This window comes from Mytilus californianus, unplaced genomic scaffold (assembly GCF_021869535.1).
Source record: "Mytilus californianus isolate M0D057914Y unplaced genomic scaffold, xbMytCali1.0.p SCAF_6, whole genome shotgun sequence".
NCBI lineage: Eukaryota > Metazoa > Mollusca > Bivalvia > Mytilida > Mytilidae > Mytilus > Mytilus californianus.
This window is the reverse complement of record NW_026262712.1, coordinates 94,921,092-94,941,814: the sequence shown is the minus strand read 5'-3', so window position 1 is coordinate 94,941,814 and position 20,723 is coordinate 94,921,092. Positions and strand designations below refer to the sequence as shown.

Sequence of the window (20,723 nt, the reverse complement as noted above, 5' to 3'; positions counted from 1 at the left end):
ATATTTATATTTATTGGATTGCCGAAGTTTTTCTATGTATTTACTTTTCGGTCGACTAGGATATTAAATCATATCTTCTATGTCAATATCAAAAGATGCTTCTGTAATTGAAACTTTATGTAATAACAAATCTGCTCTTTAAATATGGTTTGTATCAAGTTCAATGTCCTGATCATTGATAAATTATTTTGAGTTATAAAAATATCCTCCTCATCATCATCAATATTATTTACTAGATTGACTCAGATTAATTAAACTGGTTCCTTGAAAATCATTTTAATTTTAACCCATTTATTTATGTAAACAATAAACCGATCTAATATAAACAAAACAACAATATCAAGATCGACGCTTTCACAATATTTACATCCTATATTCTCTAGTGAAAAAAAGTTCCCCAGAATAAATACTCAGCGGAATGAAAGTTTGCTTACATTATCACCTAACTCTAGTTTACCCACTGTTATTGTCTGGTGTCTGTGATCACCTAACTCTAGTTAACCCTCCATTATTGTCTTGGTTCTGTGCTCACCTAACTCTAGTTTACCCTCTGTAATTGTCTGGTTTCTGTGAACTTAACTCTAGTTTACCCTCTGTTATTGTCTGGGTTCTGTGATCACCTAACTCTAGTTTACCCTCCGTTATTGTCTGGTGTCTGTTATCACCTAACTCTAGTTTACACTCTGTAATTGTCTGGTTTCTATGATCACTTAACTCAAGTTAACCCTCCGTTATTGTCTTGGTTCTGTGATCACCTAACTCTAGTTAACCCTCCATTATTGTCTGGGTTTTGTGATCACTTAACTCTAGTTTACCCTCCATTATTGTCTGGTTTTGTGACCACCTAACTCTAGTTTACCCTCCATTATTGTCTGGTTTCTGTGATCACCTAACTCTAGTTTACCCTCCATTATTGTCTTGGTTCTGTGCTCACCTAACTCTAGTTTACCCTCCACTATTGTCTGGTTTCTGTGATCACCTAACTCTAGTTTACCCTCCATTATTGTCTGGTTTCTGTGATCACCTAACTCTAGTTTACCCTCCATTATTGTCTGGGTTCTGTGATCACCTAACTCTAGTTTACCCTCTGTTATTGGTTAGTGTCTGTGATCACCTATCTCTAGTTTACCCTCTGTAATTGTCTGGTTTCTGTGACCACCTAACTCTAGTTTACCCACTGTTATTGTCTTGGTTCTGTGCTCACCTAACTCTAGTTTACCCTCCTTTATTGTCTGGGTTCTGTGATCACTTAACTCTAGTTTACCCTCCATTATTGTCTGGTTTCTGTGATCACCTAACTCTAGTTTACCCTCCATTATTGTCTGGGTTCTGTGATCACCTAACTCTAGTTTACCCTCCATTATTGTCTGGGTTCTGTGATCACCTAACTCTAGTTTACCCTCTGTTATTGTCTTGGTTCTGTGATCACCTAACTCTAGTTTACCCTCTGTTATTGTCTTGGTTCTGTGATCACCTAACTCTAGTTTACCCTCTGTTATTGTCTTGGTTCTGTGCTTACCTAACTCTAGTTTACCCTCTGTAATTGTCTGGTTTCTGTGATCACCTAACTCTAGTTTACCCACTGTTATTGTCTTGGTTCTGTGCTCACCTAACTCTAGTTTACCCTCCATTATTGTCTTGGTTCTGTGCTCACCTAACTCTAGTTTACCCTCCTTTATTGTCTGGGTTCTGTGATCACTTAACTCTAGTTTACCCTCCATTATTGCCTGGGTTCTGTGATCACTTAACTCTAGTTTACCCTCCATTATTGTCTTGGTTCTGTGCTCACCTAACTCTAGTTTACCCTCTGTTATTGTCTTGGTTCTGTGATCTCCTAACTCTAGTTTACCCTCCGTTATTGTCTTGGTTCTGTGCTCACCTAACTCTAGTTTACCCTCTGTTATTGTCTTGGTTCTGTGCTCACCTAACTCTAGTTTACCCTCTGTTATTGTCTTGGTTCTGTGATCACCTAACTCTAGTTTACCCTATGTTATTGTTTTGGTTCTGTGATCACCTAACTCTAGTTTACCCTCCATTATTGTCTGGTTTTGTGACCACCTAACTCTAGTTTACCCTCCATTATTGTCTGGTTTCTGTGATCACTTAACTCTAGTTTACCCTCCATTATTGTCTGGGTTCTGTGATCACCTAACTCTAGTTTACCCTCTGTTATTGTCTTGGTTCTGTGCTCACCTAACTCTAGTTTACCCACTGTTATTGTCTGGTTCTGTGATCACCTAACTCTAGTTTACCCTCCGTATTTGTCTGGGTTCTGTGATCACTTAACTCTAGTTTACCCTCCATTATTGTCTTGGTTCTGTGCTCACCTAACTGTAGTTTACCCTCTGTTATTGTCTTGGTTCTGTGATCACCTAACTCTAGTTTACCCTCCTTTATTGTCTGGGTTCTATGATCACTTAACTCTAGTTTACCCTCCATTATTGCTTGGTTTCTGTGATCACTTAACTCTAGTTTACCCTCCATTATTGTCTTGGTTCTGTGCTCACCTAACTCTAGTTTACCCTCTGTTATTGTCTTGGTTCTGTGATCTCCTAACTCTAGTTTACCCTCCGTTATTGTCTTGGTTCTGTGCTCACCTAACTCTAGTTTACCCTCTGTTATTGTCTTGGTTCTGTGCTCACCTAACTCTAGTTTACCCTCTGTTATTGTCTTGGTTCTGTGATCACCTAACTCTAGTTTACCCTCTGTTATTGTCTTGGTTCTGTGCTCACCTAACTCTAGTTTACCCTCTGTTATTGTCTGGTTCTGTGATCACCTAACTCTAGTTTACCCTCCATTATTGTTTTGGTTCTGTGATCACCTAACTCTAGTTTACCCTCCATTATTGTCTGGTTTTGTGACCACCTAACTCTAGTTTACCCTCCATTATTGTCTGGTTTCTGTGATCACTTAACTCTAGTTTACCCTCCATTATTGTCTGGGTTCTGTGATCACCTAACTCTAGTTTACCCTCTGTTATTTTCTTGGTTCTGTGCTCACCTAACTCTAGTTTACCCACTGTTATTGTCTGGTTCTGTGATCACCTAACTCTAGTTTACCCTCCGTTATTGTCTGGGTTCTGTGATCACTTAACTCTAGTTTACCCTCCATTATTATCTTGGTTCTGTGCTCACCTAACTGTAGTTTACCCTCTGTTATTGTCTTGGTTCTGTGATCACCTAACTCTAGTTTACCCTCCGTTATTGTCTTGGTTCTGTGCTCACCTAACTCTAGTTTACCCTCTGTTATTGTCTTGGTTCTGTGCTCACCTAACTCTAGTTTACCCTGTTATTGTCTTGGTTCTGTGATCACCTAACTCTAGTTTACCCTCTGTTATTGTCTTGGTTCTGTGCTCACCTAGCTCTAGTTTACCCTCTGTTATTGTCTTGGTTCTGTGATCACCTAACTCTAGTTTACCCTCCATTATTGTCTTGGTTCTGTGATCACCTAACTCTAGTTTACCCTCTGTTATTGTCTTGGTTCTGTGCTCACCTAACTCTAGTTTACCCTCCATTATTGTCTTGGTTCTGTGCTCACCTAACTCTAGTTTACCCTCCATTATTGTCTTGGTTCTGTGCTCACCTAACTCTAGTTTACCCTCTGTTATTGTCTGGTTCTGTGATCACCTAACTCTAGTTTACCCTCCATTATTGTCTTGGTTCTGTGCTCACCTAACTCTAGTTTACCCTCTGTTATTGTCTTTGTTCTGTGCTCACCTAACTCTAGTTTACCCTCTGTTATTGTCTGGTTCTGTGATCACCTAACTCTAGTTTACCCTCCATTATTGTCTTGGTTCTGTGATCACCTAACTCTAGTTTACCCTCCATTATTGTCTTGGTTCTGTGACCACCTAACTCTAGTTTACCCTCCATTATTGTCTGGGTTCTGTGACCACCTAACTCTAGTTTACCCTCTGTTATTGTCTGGGTTCTGTGATCACCTAACTCTAGTTTACCCTCCATTATTGTCTTGGTTCTGTGCTCACCTAACCCTAATTTACCCTCCATTATTGTCTGGTTTCTGTAATCAACTAACTCTAGTTATACCCCCGCTTTAAAAAAGTGGGGGTATACTGTTTTACCTCTGTTTGTTCATCCGTTTGTCCGTCCATCCGTCAGTCCATCATTCCATTCAACCATCTGTCCGTCCGTCCGTCCGTCCCATGAATATTTTTCGTCGCATCTTTCTCAGAATTACATTACAAGGAATTCTGAAATTTGGTTTCAGGGTTTATATAAGTCAGCTTTACCGTGTGATGCGTTTTCAGATTTATCACTCAACAACTTCCTGTTTACCGTTAAGTATTTGGGCAGGGGTATCATCAGTGAGCAATAGCTCACAGTTTCACTTGTTTATCCTCTGTTATTGGTTAGTGTCTGTGATCACCTTACTCTAGTTTACCCACTGTTATTGTCTGAGTTATGTGATCACCAAATCTAGTTTACCCTCCATTATTGTCTGGGTTCTGTAATCACCTAACTCTAGTTTACCCTCTGTTATTGGTTAGTGTCTGTGATCACCTAACTCTAGTTTACCTTCTGTAATTGTCTGGTTTCTGTGATCACCTAACTCTAGTTTACCTTCTGTAATTGTCTGGTTTCTGTGTTCACCTAACTCTAGTTTACCCTCTGTTATTGTCTGGTTGCTGTGATCACCTATCTCTAGTTTACCCTCTGTAATTGTCTGGTTTCTATGATCACCTAACTCTAGTTTACCCACTGTTATTGTCTGGTGTCTGTGATCACCTAACTCTAGTTTTCCCTCTGTTATTGTCTGGTTGCTGTGATCACCTATCTCTAGTTTACCCTCTGTAATTGTCTGGTTTCTATGATCACCTAACTCTAGTTTACCCACTGTTATTGTCTGGTGTCTGTGATCACCTAACTCTAGTTTTCCCTCCGTTATTGTCTGGGTTCTGTGATCACCTAACTCTAGTTTACCCTCCATTATTGTCTGGTGTCTGTGATCACCTAACTCTAGTTTACCCTCCATTATTGTCTAGGTTCTGTGCTCACCTAACTCTAGTTTACCCTCTGTTATTGTCTGGTGTCTGTGATCACCTAACTCTAGTTTACCCTCCATTATTGTCTGGGTTCTGTGATCACCTAAGTCTAGTTTACCCTCCATTATTGTCTGGTGTCTGTGATCACCTAACTCTAGTTTACCCTCCGTTATTGTATGGTGTCTGTTATCACCTAACTCTAGTTTACACTCTGTAATTGTCTGGTTTCTATGATCACTTAACTCAAGTTAACCCTCCGTTATTGTCTTGGTTCTGTGATCACCTAACTCTAGGTGTAATACCACCATTGATTTTCCCCTATTAGTCTTTGTTAAATTTGCACTTTTCAAAAAATTGTGCAGAATTTATCTTTGTTTCAAATACAGAAACACTTGGCATGAGTAAAGTTTTATCCTGTCCAGTACTATAGAAAAAATTTCACATAACATTTCATTGCATATAAGAAAATAACCATCACTGGAAGTTAACCAATCAAATTTTCCCCCTTTTTTAACCTGTGTACAAGCTTTAGTAACCATGTAACCTCAAGTTTCCAAAATATTCTGTAGAAACCCCAAATAAAGAAATAATGGTGCTTTGAAATACCCAAGATATATGTTTATGACTCAGAAATGTTTTACTGCAATGAAATGTAGGATCAATTACCTACAACTGTCAAATTCAAGGGAATATTTTTTTTCGACCTATTTTCGTATGCAACCGGATGTGACGTACTATGATTTGGTGGTATTACACCTAAAGAAGACTTTTTCGTTAAATAAACTGAATGTGACTTTTTTCCTTTGTAATACTGGTTATTTCAAGCATTCCTGTCAAGTTTTGTCATAATCAGTTCAATAGTTTGAGAAAAATCTAGTATAATGTAAGACGACATCTACAGCGATTCGAGCAAAATTTCTTCGAAAAATCCAAACCAAGCCGCATCATGATAGAATATAGTGTGGACCAATAAATGATCAAATATTTATCTCATCTGCCTACAAACAGTTGAATATGATACAAAAGATGACTTTAGGATGATAAATACTGCTAATGGATCTCTTTGTCTTCCTTATAAGGTCTCTTTTGGTCCATTTATACCTCTCATTTCCTCAAAATTTCTACTTTTTAGGCCAATAAATAAAAATTTTTGGGTAACTTTCACTCATTTATGATAGAAATGTTATTTTAAATGATAAATTGAAGTATTCAAGCTGAATGAACTATCCGTATAAAAGTTTAATGTCTCCAAGGAGGTTTCAATAAGTCCTTACGTAAAACTTAAATTTACGCCGCGTTCCAGAGAGGGACATAAAAAACTTCTCTTTTGGTGAATAATTTGTTGTTACTGCTTTAAAAATAATTTCATTTACTTAAAACTATATACTTATTAAAGTATTTCTTAGTAAAAATTTTCTAGTATAGCAGAATATAAGAAATAAGGAGAAAAAGCTCCCCAAAACTCTAAGTATGGCTTGTTCTGTCAACTAATATTCATGGTAAAGTCCTATTTCAAGGAAATTTTCTCATAAAATGTATTTTGGAGACTCAATCCACTCAGAATATTTCATTATTTGTAATATTTCACTTAAATAGCAAGAAATTTTAACACATGAGAGTACTCACAAGGTCAAAGGTGCATATACAGCTTCCCATATTAGGTGTAATACCACCATTGATTTTCCCCTATTAGTCTTTGTTAAATTTGCACTTTTCAAAAAATTGTGCAGAATTTATCTTTGTTTCAAATACAGAAACACTTGGCATGAGTAAAGTTTTATCCTGTCCAGTACTATAGAAAAAATTTCACATAACATTTCATTGCATATAAGAAAATAATCATCACTGGAAGTTAACCAATCAAATTTTCCCCCTTTTTTAACCTGTGTACAAGCTTTAGTAACCATGTAACCTCAAGTTTCCAAAATATTCTGTAGAAACCCCAAATAAAGAAATAATGGTGCTTTGAAATACCCAAGATATATGTTTATGACTCAGAAATGTTTTACTGCAATGAAATGTAGGATCAATTACCTACAACTGTCAAATTCAAGGGAATATTTTTTTTCGACCTATTTTCGTATGCAACCGGATGTGACGTACTATGATTTGGTGGTATTACACCTCTAGTTAACCCTCCATTATTGTCTGGGTTTTGTGATCACTTAACTCTAGTTTACCCTCCATTATTGTCTGGTTTTGTGATCACCTCATTCTAGTTTACCCTCCATTATTGTCTGGTTTCTGTGATCAGCTAACTCTAGTTTACCATCCATTATTGTCTGGGTTTTGTGATCACCTAACTCTAGTTTACCCACTGTTATTGTCTGGATTCTGTGATCACCTAACTCTAGTTGACCCTCCATTATTGTCTGGTTTCTGTAATCAACTAACTCTAGTTATACCCCCGCTTTAAAAAAGTGGGGGTATACTGTTTTACCTCTGTTTGTCCATCCGTTTGTCCATCCATCCATCAGTCCACCCATTCGTCAGTCCATCATTCCATTTGTCCATCTGTCCGTCCGTCCATCCCATGAATATTTTTCGTCGCATCTTTTTCAGAACGACATTACAAGGATTTCTGAAATTTGGTTTCAGGGTTTATATAAGTCAGCTTTACCGTGTGATGCGTTTTCAGATTTATCACTCAACAACTTCTTGTTTACCGCCAAGTATTTTTGGCAGGGGTATCATCAGTGAGCAGTAGCTCACAGTTTCACTTGTTTACCCTCTGTTATTGGTTAGTGCCTGTGATCACCTTACTCTAGTTTACCCACTGTTATTGTCTGAGTTATGTGATCACCAAATCTAGTTTACCCTTCATTATTGTCTGGGTTCTGTAATCACCTAAATCTAGTTTACCCTCTGTTATTGGTTAGTGTCTGTGATCACCTAACTCTAGTTTACCCTCTGTTATTGGTTAGTGTCTGTGATCACCTAACTCTAGTTTACCCTCCGTTATTGTCTGGTGTCTGTTATCACCTAACTCTAGTTTACCCTCTGTAATTGTCTGGTTTCTGTGATCACCTAACTCTAGTTTACCCTCCGTTGTCTGGTTGCTGTGATCACCTTACTCTAGTTTACCCTCTGTTATTATCTGGTTTCTGTGATCACCTAACTCTAGTTTACCCTCCATTATTGTCTGGTTGCTGTGATCACCTAACTCTAGTTTACCCTCTGTAATTGTCTGGTTTCTATGATCACCTAACTCTAGTTTACCCTCCGTTATTGTCTGGTGTCTGTTATCACCTAACTCTAGTTTACCCTCTGTAATTGTCTGGTTTCTGTGATCACCTAACTCTAGTTTACCCTCCGTTGTCTGGTTGCTGTGATCACCTTACTCTAGTTTACCCTCCGTTATTATCTGGTTTCTGTGATCACCTAACTCTAGTTTACCCTCCATTATTGTCTGGTTGCTGTGATCACCTAACTCTAGTTTACCCTCTGTAATTGTCTGGTTTCTGTGATCACCTAACTCTAGTTTACCCTCCGTTATTGTCTGGTTTCTGTGACCACCTAACTCTAGTTTACCCACGATTATTGTCTGGTTTCTGTGACCACCTAACTCAAGTTTCCTATCCATTATTGTCTGGTTTCTGTGATCACCTAACTCTAGTTTATCCTCCGTTATTGTCTGGTTTCTTTCATTACCGAACTTTAGTTTACCCTTCATTTTTGTCTTGCTTCTGAACAATGTCACAGAAGATGAGGTTATGGTATGACTATTCTGAGATGCTGTTATCAGTTTTCATATACTTTGCAAATTGGATTGAGGTTGTAAATTATTTGACCTTATCAGCTGGTTATAACCGCCATATCTTGACCTTGTTTTCATGCTCCATTGTTTAGGTGAAGTTTTCAGGATTAAGTTTGTTCTTATACAACAGTGCACATGCTGAAATATTTCCCCTGATTAACTGAATAATATTGAATTTTCTGTTCAAAGCCTTTATAATAATAAGGTCTTACTAGAGGTATGAGGATCACACGAACTTTACATAATCAATGATTACCACAGGTATGGGTATCACATGAACTTTACATAATCAATGATTACCACAGGTATGTTGATCACATGAACTTTACTTAATCAATGATAACCACAGGTATGGGGATCACATGAACTTTACATAATCAATGATTACAACAGGTATGGGGATCACATGAACTTTACATAATCAATGATTACCACAGGTATGAGGACTTTACTTAATCAATGATTACTACAGGTATGAGGATCACACAAACTTTACATAATCAATGATAACCACAGGTATGGGGATCACATGAACTTTACATAATCAATGATTACAACAGGTATGGGGATCACATGAACTTTACATAATCAATGATTACCACAGGTATGAGGACTTTACTTAATCAATGATTACTACAGGTATGAGGATCACAGGAATTTTACATAATCAATGATTACCACAGGTATGGGGATCACATGAACTTTACATAATCAATGATTACCACAGGTATGAGGATCACATGAACTTTACATAATCAATGATTACAACAGGTATGGGGATCACATGAACTTTACATATTCAATGATTACCACAGGTATGAGGATCACATGAACTTTACATAATCAATGATTACCACAGGTATGAGGATCACACGAAATTTACATAATCAATGATTACCACAAGTATGGGGATCACATGAACTTTACATAATCAATGATTACCACAGGTATGAGGATCACATGAACTTTAAATAATCAATGATTATCACAGGTATGGGGATCACATGAACTTTACACAACCAATGATCTATCAATATGTTGGAAACACCATATGAACTCTGTTAAACAGAAATTTACACCTGAAAATAAGTCTATACACTGAATAAAGTTGACCAATTGCTTAAAGTTTCAAAGACAAAGGACCTTATTGCAATAACTTACCATAAAATGAAGGAACCTTCAATTGGTTCTCAATGCTATTCAACTTACCATAAAATGAAGGAACCTTCAATTGGTTATCAATGCTCTTCAACTTACCATAAAATGAAGGAACCTTCAATTGGTTCTCAATGCTCTTCAACTTACCATAAAATGAAGGAACCTTCAATTGGTTCTCAATGCTCTTCAACTTACCATAAAATGAAGGAACCTTCAATTGGTTCTCAATGCTCTTCAACTTACCATAAAATGAGCCTAAGGAACCTTTAATTGGTTCTCAATGCTCTTCAGCTTACCATAAAATGAAGGAACCTTCAATTGGTTCTTAATGCCCTTCATCTTACCATAAAATGAGCCCGTCAGAACCTTCAATTGGTTCTCAATGCTCTTCAACTTACCATCAAATGAGCCTAAGGAACCTTCAATTGGTTCTTAATGTCCTTCAACTTACCATAAAATGAAGGAACCTTCAATTGGTTCTCAATGCTCTTCAATAATTGATTTGGCTTTCATTTGTTTTGTTTGAAGTGCCACTGTGGTGAAATGGAAGTTCTTTCATAATATTAGTTTGAAATAGATGTCTGTTGATTATTTTTGTTGTTGGGTTGTTGTCTGATAGACCTATACCCTGTATCTCCTTTTGTTTATCCTAAAACCTTTTTGACTGTGTTGCTTATGCCTTGTTGGGTTAATATGCTCAAAACAAGTAATAGTTTTACCAAATTTTGGGTCTCTAATTTTCTAATGAAGATTATCTCAGAAACTTGTGTAAAGCCAAAGGATATCAGTATTTATATATATTTATTTCAAAGAAGAATAAGAGTAGAGATTTACATCTTTTTATTAGTTGTATCATCATCATATGGATTAATTTTGTATTTTTAGGAAGTATTTACCCCACAGAATGGGAGACATGTTCTATGGTACAGCTGTGGACCAACAGTATATGATGCTTCTCATATGGGACATGCCAGGTTTTATATTGTTTATAGATTAATAGCTTTAATATTTTTTTATGAATTTTGATTATTTTATTGCTAACCAAAATCATCTTACAGTTTCCTTCATAACATTTGATAAGTTTTTCATAAGATGAGCTGCCAAGCTTTGAAAATCATCACTATCTCTTCCCAGTGAAGATGCATTGTAGATATAGTAAATAAACTCATCACAGATACCAGGATTAAAGTTGATACCAGGGTTAAAGTTTTATATATGAGATGCTGTTTTTGTCTACAAAAGACTCATCAGTGACACTCAAATCAAGCCATAAAGTTGAAGAGCATTGAGGACCCAAAATAAGCAAAGATTTTGCCAAATGCAGCTACGGTAATCTATTCCTGTGGTAGCAAATCCTTAATATTTCAAAAAGATTTTAAGTTTATTATATATACTGGACAGTACAACAGACCACATCAACAAAATATGACAGTATGAGTGCTCTGAAAAATAGACATACAAACTACCCTGTCCACATTCTGTATGTGTCTGTCCCAAGTCAGGAGTCTGTAATTCAGTGGTTGTCGTTTGTTGCTGTATATCATAATTGTTTTTCGTTCATTATTTTTAGAAATATCACATAATGTACATAAATCAGGCCGTTAGTTTTCTCGTTTAAATTGTTTAACATTTGTTGTTTCTAGGCCTCTTATAGCTGACTATGCTGTATGGGTTTTGCTCATTGTTGAAGGCCATATGGTGGCCTATAGTTGTTAACTTCTATGTCATTTGGTCTCTTGTGGAGAGTTGTCTCATTGGCAATCATACCACATCTTCTTATTTTTAAACAAAGACAAAAAAAACAACATTAGATAGATTTCTATATGAAGTAGTTTGAGTTATTTCCCTTGGCCACCATTTTGGATAGGGTAAATGGTTGATTTTCTTATTTGACTAACCAAATCAAAACATGTGGTACAATCAAGTTTTATTAGAGATCTTTACTAAATTATAGTGATGAATCGCCGTTCCTTTGCTTTATTGTGTGTATTTTGTTGTGCATGTACTGATTTGTATCAGTACCCCATATCCTTTGTTTTTATTCTATTATATATACGGAGTTTGTCTCTCGTGCTGTGTGGAGGCCTTATAAAGTTTCCCCTTGCTTGATATGTATGTTCCTTTGTATATTTAAAGTTATGGTGTATTTATTCTTGAGATAACTTTTCTTATTTGTGCCACATCATTCTCTCAATTTTAGGCCAGTTTTTGTACTAAATTTTTAATAAGACGCACACCACCTATTCTTGGCCCTCATTCCTATCCACGTTAAATTTTTCACTTCCAAACATTTTACAGGGGCAGGATCAATATATTGTTATTTATACATCAGACTGTACTGGTTACTGGAGTTTTGGATACACCAAACCAGGTACATATCTGAGAAACAGGCAATATATGCCCCCAATTTTAGAATTCATTCATACATTTTTGTACTGTAAATTCAGAAATTATTGCGTGCATTTATTAATGCGATTTTGGAATAATTATCACAAATGCGAGATTAATTATTGCGATTTTCGGAAAAGCTGAATACATTATATGTCTCAGATATCAGAATGCGAGTTCTTATTATTGCGATACTCGCCCAGTCGTATTATTCGCATTAATAAAAACCTCGCAATAATTTCTGAATTTACAGTATTATTCAAAATTATAAGTCAATATGTGTTCTACAAGGATCACCAGTCCTTCACCTTTCATCTGATACCTCAATTACTTAAATATATTCTACATAGTTTTATATTTACACATATGCGTAGGAACTATTTTGTTTTAAATATGTACAACTTTTCAGTATGTTCTTTTTTGACCGGGCCCGATTTGGTGGTGTTACATCTTACATAGTCTATCCAAATTATTTTTGCAAAGAATTACGCTCAGCCAGTGCTAGGGGCCATCTTAAACTTGCAGTGAGGTGAAAGTTTTTTTGTTTTTGATTTTGTTTTTTTTGTTTTTTTTTTGCTCCTTGTAAGGGCCTCATTGTGACTTTGAGATGAAGAACAGCAATAAAAGCGCTGTTCCTTTGCTTTGTTTGTGTGTTTTGCTGTGCATGTAATGATTTTTTGTCATGTCATGGATGGATACCCCATATCCTTTGTTTTTCTATCAAACAAGGCTAAAAGAAATTAAAATTTTTCAGATGACTTTTTCTGAAGACTAGTGGTCAGTATAATAAGTTGAATTTGGCCTATTTATACATTTGTCTAGATAGTCTGGTTTGGTACATGCACACACATAATGTACTAGTGTATATTTTTCTAGGTAATTGCCAAACATCTCACAATGGTGAGGGATCAAAAAGTCTTTTTGAAACATTACAGAATAAATTTGTAGAATAGTCTTCATCAATTTTGGTAAAAATAATTGTCAAAAAATAAAATTATCTCATTAGTTCTGTACAGTCAAACATTATATATGCCATTCAACCTGTCAGGTTGTGATGGTATAGTATACAGTTTGAACTTATTTTATCTGATGAAAGTTTAATAATCCCCCCAAAAATTGAAATGCAATCTTATATTTGGTTGTATTATTTGTTTGTAGAAATTTCTTGTATAGTATATATAGTTTTTAAAAGGCTTGATTTGTTATATATTTAATTATAGCGTAATCAATGAAAAATTGCATGAGACATGACTTAATGAACTTAGACTTTTAACCAGTATCCAAGTAGTCAACACAAGTATGAATAAAAAGTTATAATTGGGTTGTGAACCATTAACTATCAACCATTAAAGCTTTTACCACTTCGATCAATTCAATCTAATCAAAGACTCTAAGGTTATATACTTTTAATTATATGAGCCATATTTAAACATATTTTTTGCACTTGTAAATGCAACACCAGATAATGAAAATGTTAAAGCAAGGAACTACTAATATGAATCTATTTGAACGGAGTAAGTTCATATATATATAAGGGTCATATTTGGCCCGATTGTTAAGTCCATAGTTATGTTTCAATATGAAGAAAAGACACATTAGAAAGTGAAAAAAAATATTTTTGTGCAATTTTTTTTATAAAGCATTAACATTTACAAGCAAATTAGCCAAAAGTAGAGATTTTGATGAAATTTGACAAAATAGTCAAATTTAGTCCTAGGAAACAGAGTGCAGGCTTCGACAACCTTAATATTCAAATCAGATATTTAAAATGTTATATCAAACATTATATTAAAAGGTCTTTCTTGTCAATGCATGCACTCTATGTTTCCAGTTCAAAAAAATCAATGGAAGTTTTCTTGTTTTTTTGAATTTTCATGGAAAATCAAAATATGTCCTTTTTTTGATATCATGAAAAGAACGTGAATACGTAAATTTTGAACAAAAAGTGTATATTTTCTACCTATAGTCATTGTTTTAACTATGGATCATTGTTATTGTGGTCAATAAATCCTAGCTTCAAAATGTAACTAGAAATAGGGGCCAATTTAGGGCCTTATTGAACCTACTCCTTTATTAATGCAGGTAGCACAAAAGTAACTTTTATAAGATAAAGATTTTATGCATTACTGGTACCGGTACATGTATTTTCCAACTCAGGAAGAGTTCTTCTTAATTAATTGATTTATATTACAGGTCCTATATATCATTTGACATCTTGAGAAGAGTTCTGCAGGATTACTTTAAATATGAAGTGTTTTACTGTATGAATATCACAGATATTGATGATAAGGTTAGTACTGTATAGAGAGGGAAGGGATGGTAAAGTATGTTCCAGAGAGGGAGGGGATGATAAGGTTAGTACTGTATAGAGAGGGAGGGGATGGTAAGGTATGTTCCAGAGAGGGAGGGGATGATAAGGTTTGTACTGTATAGAGAGGGGGGATGATAAGGTTTGTACTGTATAGAGAGGTGGGGATGATAAGGCTAGTACTGTATAGAGAGGTGGGGATGATAACGTTAGTACTGTATAGAGAGGTGGGGATGATAAGGTTTGTACTGTATAGAGAGGGAGGGGATGATAAGGTTAGTACTGTATACAGAGGAGGGGATGATAAGGTTTGTACTGTATAGAGAGGAGGGGATGATAAGGTTAGGTAGCACTCCACAGTTAGGTGTGTAGTTTCGCATTTTGGCCCCTGTGGATTTTTCAAATATGATAGCTAGTGTAGAATAAAATTCATTTTTGGATAGCTGAAGATTAAAATAGCCTTCATAGTGGGTTTATAGGAACATCAAGATTATGTAATGTATGTAATATGGGCTGTTTTCTGTATGACAGTCCGTATTTTCATATCCATACCAAATATTGGTCCGGCAATTATTGTAATGTTTTTTTCCGACTTTTTGTCGCACGAACTTTGCAATTAAATTTTATGAAAAAATGAGGCGAAAGACACCCATTTTTATTTGATCATTTGGTAGATTTATATCAACAGTCTCTGAAAAGGTATCACTGAAAGGCATTGAAATTCTAGTTTGAACCAAATTTTGGGGGAATATGTGACATTTTTGCCCCCCTTTTTGCAATATTTTATGGTAAATAAATGCAGAATGTTGCCATGGATACACAAAAAAGGAATTATTTTTCACCATTTTAACTTTTAAAAATCAAATCTATGGAAGATACTGATAACATACATATGCACATGTATAACACAAACAGTTAGGTTAATGTATTAGAAAGCCAGGAATAGAAGATGATAAAACATTTTGTGGTTCAATTTTAATGTTTTTTTCTAACTGTGGAGTGCTACCTTAGTACTGTATAGAGAGGAGGGGATGATAAGGTTTGAACTGTATAGAGAGGAGGGATGATAAGATTTGTACTGTATAGAGAGGAGGGGATGATAAGGTTATTACTGTATAGAGAGGTGGGGATGATAAGGTTTGTACTGTATAGAGAGGTGGGGATGATAAGTTTAGTACTGTATAGAGAGGTGGGGATGAAAAGGTTAGTACTGTATAGAGAGGAGGGGATGGTAAGGTTTGTACTGTAAAGAGAGGAGGGGATGATAAGGTTAGTACTGCATAGAGAGGAGGGGATGATAAGGTTTGTACTGTATAGAGAGGAGGGGATGATAAGGTTTGTACTGTATAGAGAGGTGGGGATGATAAGGTTTGTACTGTATAGAGAGGTGGGGATGATAAGGTTAGTACTGTATAGAGAGGAGGGGATGATAAGGTTTGTACTGTATACAGAGGATGGGATGGTAAGGTTTGTACTGTATAGAGAGGATGGGATGGTAAGGTTTGAACTGTATAGAGAGATGGGGATGATAAGGTTTGTTCTGAATAGAGAGATGGGGATGATAAGGTTTGTACTGTATAGAGAGGTGGGGATGATAAGGTTTGTACTGTATAGAGAGGTGGGGATGATAAGGTTAGTACTGTATAGAGAGGTAGGGATGATAAGGTTTGAACTGTATTGAGAGGAGGGGATGGTAAGGTTTGTACTGTATAGAGAGGAGGGGATGATAAGGTTAGTACTGTATAGAGAGGAGGGGATGATAAGGTTTGAACTGTATTGAGAGGAGGGGATGGTAAGGTTTGTACTGTATAGAGAGGTGGGGATGATAAGGTTTGTACCATATACAGAGGAGGGGATGATAAGGTTAGTACTGTATAGAGAGGTGGGGATGATAAGGTTTGTACTGTATAGAGAGGAGGGGATGGTAAGGTTTGTACTGTATAGAGAGGTCAGGATGATAAGGTTTGTACTGTATACAGAGGAGGGGATGATAAGGTTAGTACTGTATAGAGAGGTGGGGATGATAAGGTTTGTACTGTATAGAGAGGAGGGGATGATAAGGTTAGTACTGTATAGAGAGGAGAGGATGATAAGGTTTGAACTGTATAGAGAGATGGGGATGATAAGGTTTGTTCTGTATAGAGAGGTGGTGATGATAATGTTTGAACTGTATAGAGAGGAGGGGATGATAAGGTTTGAACTGTATTGAGAGGAGGGGATGGTCAGATTTGTACTGTATAGAGAGGTGGGGATGATAAGGTTAGTACTGTATAGAGAGGAGGGGATGATAAGGTTTGAACTGTATTGAGAGGAGGGGATGGTAAGGTTTGTTCTGTATAGAGAGGTGGGGATGATAAGGTTTGTACCATATACAGAGGAGGGGATGATAAGGTTAGTACTGTATAGAGAGGTGGGGATGATAAGGTTTGTACTGTATAGAGAGGAGGGGATGGTAAGGTTTGTACTGTATAGAGAGGTGGGGATGATAAGGTTTGTACTGTATAGAGAGGTGGGGATGAAAAGGTTAGTACTGTATATAGGAGGGGATGGTAAGGTTTGTACTGTAAAGAGAGGAGGGGATGATAAGATTAGTACTGCATAGAGAGGAGGGGATGATAAGGTTTATACTGTATAGAGAGGAGGGTATGATAAGGTTTGTACTGTATAGAGAGGAGGGGATTATAAGGTTAGTACTGTATAGAGAGGTCGGGATGATAAGGTTAGTATGGTATATAGAGGAGGGGATGATAAGGTTTGTACTGTATAGAGAGGAGGGGATGATAAGGTTTGTACTGTATAGAGAGGTGGGGATGATAAGGTTTGTACTGTATAGAGAGGTGGGGATGATAAGGTTAGTACGGTATAGAGAGGAGGGGATGATAAGGTTTGTACTGTATAGAGAGGAGGGGATGATAAGGTTTGTACTGTATACAGAGGAGGGGATGATAAGGTTTGTACTGTATAGAGAGGTGGGGATGATAAGGTTTGTACTGTATAGAGAGGTGGGGATGATAAGGTTTGTACTGTATAGAGAGGTGGGGATGATAAGGTTTGAACTGTATTGAGAGGAGGGGATGGTAAGGTTTGTACTGTATAGAGAGGTGGGGATGATAAGGTTAGTACTGTATAGAGAGGAGGGGATGATAAGGTTTGAACTGTATTGAGAGGAGGGGATGGTAAGGTTTGTTCTGTATAGAGAGGTGGGGATGATAAGGTTTGTACCATATACAGAGGAGGGGATGATAAGGTTAGTACTGTATAGAGAGGTGGGGATGATAAGGTTTGTACTGTATAGAGAGGAGGGGATGGTAAGGTTTGTACTGTATAGAGAGGTGGGGATGAAAAGGTTAGTACTGTATATAGGAGGGGATGGTAAGGTTTGTACTGTAAAGATAGGAGGGGATGATAAGATTAGTACTGCATAGAGAGGAGGGGATGATAAGGTTTATACTGTATAGAGAGGAGGGTATGATAAGGTTTGTACTGTATAGAGAGGAGGGGATTATAAGGTTAGTACTGTATAGAGAGGTCGGGATGATAAGGTTAGTATGGTATATAGAGGAGGGGATGATAAGGTTTGTACTGTATAGAGAGGAGGGGATGATAAGGTTTGTACTGTATAGAGAGGTGGGGATGATAAGGTTTGTACTGTATAGAGAGGTGGGGATGATAAGGTTAGTACGGTATAGAGAGGAGGGGATGATAAGGTTTGTACTGTATAGCGAGGAGGGGATGATAAGGTTTGTACTGTATACAGAGGAGGGGATGATAAGGTTTGTACTGTATAGAGAGGTGGGGATGATAAGGTTTGTACTGTATAGAGAGGTGGGGATGATAAGGTTTGTACTGTATAGAGAGGTGGGGATGATAAGGTTTGAACTGTATTGAGAGGAGGGGATGGTAAGGTTTGTACTGTATAGAGAGGTGGGGATGATAAGGTTAGTACTGTATAGAGAGGAGGGGATGATAAGGTTTGAACTGTATTGAGAGGAGGGGATGATAAGGTTTGTTCTGTATAGAGAGGTGGGGATGATAAGGTTTGTACCATATACAGAGGAGGGGATGATAAGGTTAGTACTGTATAGAGAGGTGGGGATGATAAGGTTTGTACTGTATAGAGAGGAGGGGATGGTAAGGTTTGTACTGTATAGAGAGGTGGGGATGATAAGGTTTGTACTGTATAGAGAGGTGGGGATGAAAAGGTTAGTACTGTATAGAGGAGGGGATGGTAAGGTTTGTACTGTAAAGAGAGGAGGGGATGATAAGGTTAGTACTGCATAGAGAGGAGGGGATGATAAGGTTTATACTGTATAGAGAGGAGGGTATGATAAGGTTTGTACTGTATAGAGAGGAGGGGATTATAAGGTTAGTACTGTATAGAGAGGTCAGGATGATAAGGTTAGTATGGTATATAGAGGAGGGGATGATAAGGTTTGTACTGTATAGAGAGGAGGGGATGATAAGGTTTGTACTGTATAGAGAGGTGGGGATGATAAGGTTTGTACTGTATAGAGAGGTGGGGATGATAAGGTTAGTACGGTATAGAGAGGAGGGGATGATAAGGTTTGTACTGTATAGAGAGGAGGGGATGATAAGGTTTGTACTGTATACAGAGGAGGGGATGATAAGGTTTGTACTGTATAGAGAGGTGGGGATGATAAGGTTTGTACTGTATAAAGAGGTGGGGATGATAAGGTTTGTACTGTATAGAGATGTGGGGATGATAAGGTTTGTACTGTATAGAGAGGAGGGGATGATAAGGTTAGTACTGTATAAAGAGGAGGGGATGATAAGGTTAGTACTGTATAAAGAGGAGGGGATGGTAAGGCTAGTACTGTATATGTAAATGCTCTTTTGTTCCAACGTTGGAAAGTTCCGGGTGGAAAGAACTAACTAGCCGAAAAGTTCCGGAGGAACTTATTAACTAAGTACTTTGTTCTTCATCTGGTTTAAAAGTTCCACCGGAACAAAGTGACTAGTTGAAAAGTTCCAACGGAACATATCAACTAGTTAGAAAGTTCCTTTTTGCCAAATTAGTCAAAACCGGAACTAATAAACTAGCCCAAAAGTTCCAACGGAACTTATCAACCAGGCAGAAAGTTCCATTTGGAGAATTGATGCAAAGTAAAAGCGCAACATATTATATTTGAACCTTTCAAAGGGAAACCAAGATACTGATTACAAAAGTCAAAAGGAACTTATCAAGCAGTCACAAAGTTCCATTTGGAGAATTGATGCAAAGAACCACATGAGGAGGGAGTATTCTTGAGGGTACTATGAATACTAAATTTGCATGATAATGCAACTTACTCCATTTTATGTGAGCTATGAAATACAACTTAAATTTTGCATATTTGTCCCCAAAGAAACCCCTTCAGGTGCGTTGGGTATTCTTGTAAATTAATGATTTGCTCTTATATATACTGATACTCATTCTTCCCCCTCTTTCTACAAAAAAGACGAAATATGGTATATTCTGAACGATGTAACTAGTTGTTCTGGTCCGCCAGAACTATTCAACTAGCTACTTTTTTCCGGAACTTTTCGACTGCACTCGGAATAAAACAACTAGTTGGAAAGTTCCATCGGAAAGAAATAACTAGTTGAAAAGTTCCGCCGGAAACCAAGTAACTGACGGAACATAGTGGCTGTTACATATACAGAGGAGGGGATGGTGAGGTAAGTACTGTATAAAGAGGAGGGGATGGTAAGGTATGTACTGTATAGAGAGGAGAGGATGGTAAGGTTTGTACTGTATAGAGAGGAGGGGATGGTAAGGTTTGTACTGTATAAAGAGGAGGGGATGGTAAGGTATGTACTGTATAGACAGGAGGGGATGGTAAGGTTTGTACTGTATAGAGAGGAGGGGATGGTAAGGTTTGTACTGTATAGAAAGGAGGGGATGATAAGGTTAGTACTGTATAGAGAGGAGGGGGTGATAAGGTATGTTCCAGAGAGGGAGGGGATGGTAATGTTTGTACTGTATAGAGAGGAGGGGATGGTAAAGTATGTTCCAGAGAGGGAGGGGATGGTAAGGTATGTTCCAGAGAGGGAGGGGTGATAAGGTATGTTCCAGAGAGGGGGTATGGTAAGGTATGTTCCAGAGAGGG

At 37.1% G+C, this 20,723-nt stretch overlaps 1 protein-coding gene across 2 annotated transcripts in view; it reads left to right on the top strand.

Annotated features, from left to right (window-relative positions):
* LOC127704886 (cysteine--tRNA ligase, cytoplasmic-like) overlaps nucleotides 1-20,723 on the top strand; it is a 223,621-nt gene that overhangs the window by 141,495 nt on the left and 61,403 nt on the right. For both annotated transcript variants that reach the window (XM_052209120.1, XM_052209119.1), the window contains exons 4-5: nucleotides 10,803-10,891; nucleotides 14,499-14,595. In XM_052209120.1, the coding sequence (XP_052065080.1) occupies nucleotides 10,803-10,891; nucleotides 14,499-14,595 (186 nt within the window). The remainder of the gene's footprint in view (nucleotides 1-10,802; nucleotides 10,892-14,498; nucleotides 14,596-20,723) is intronic.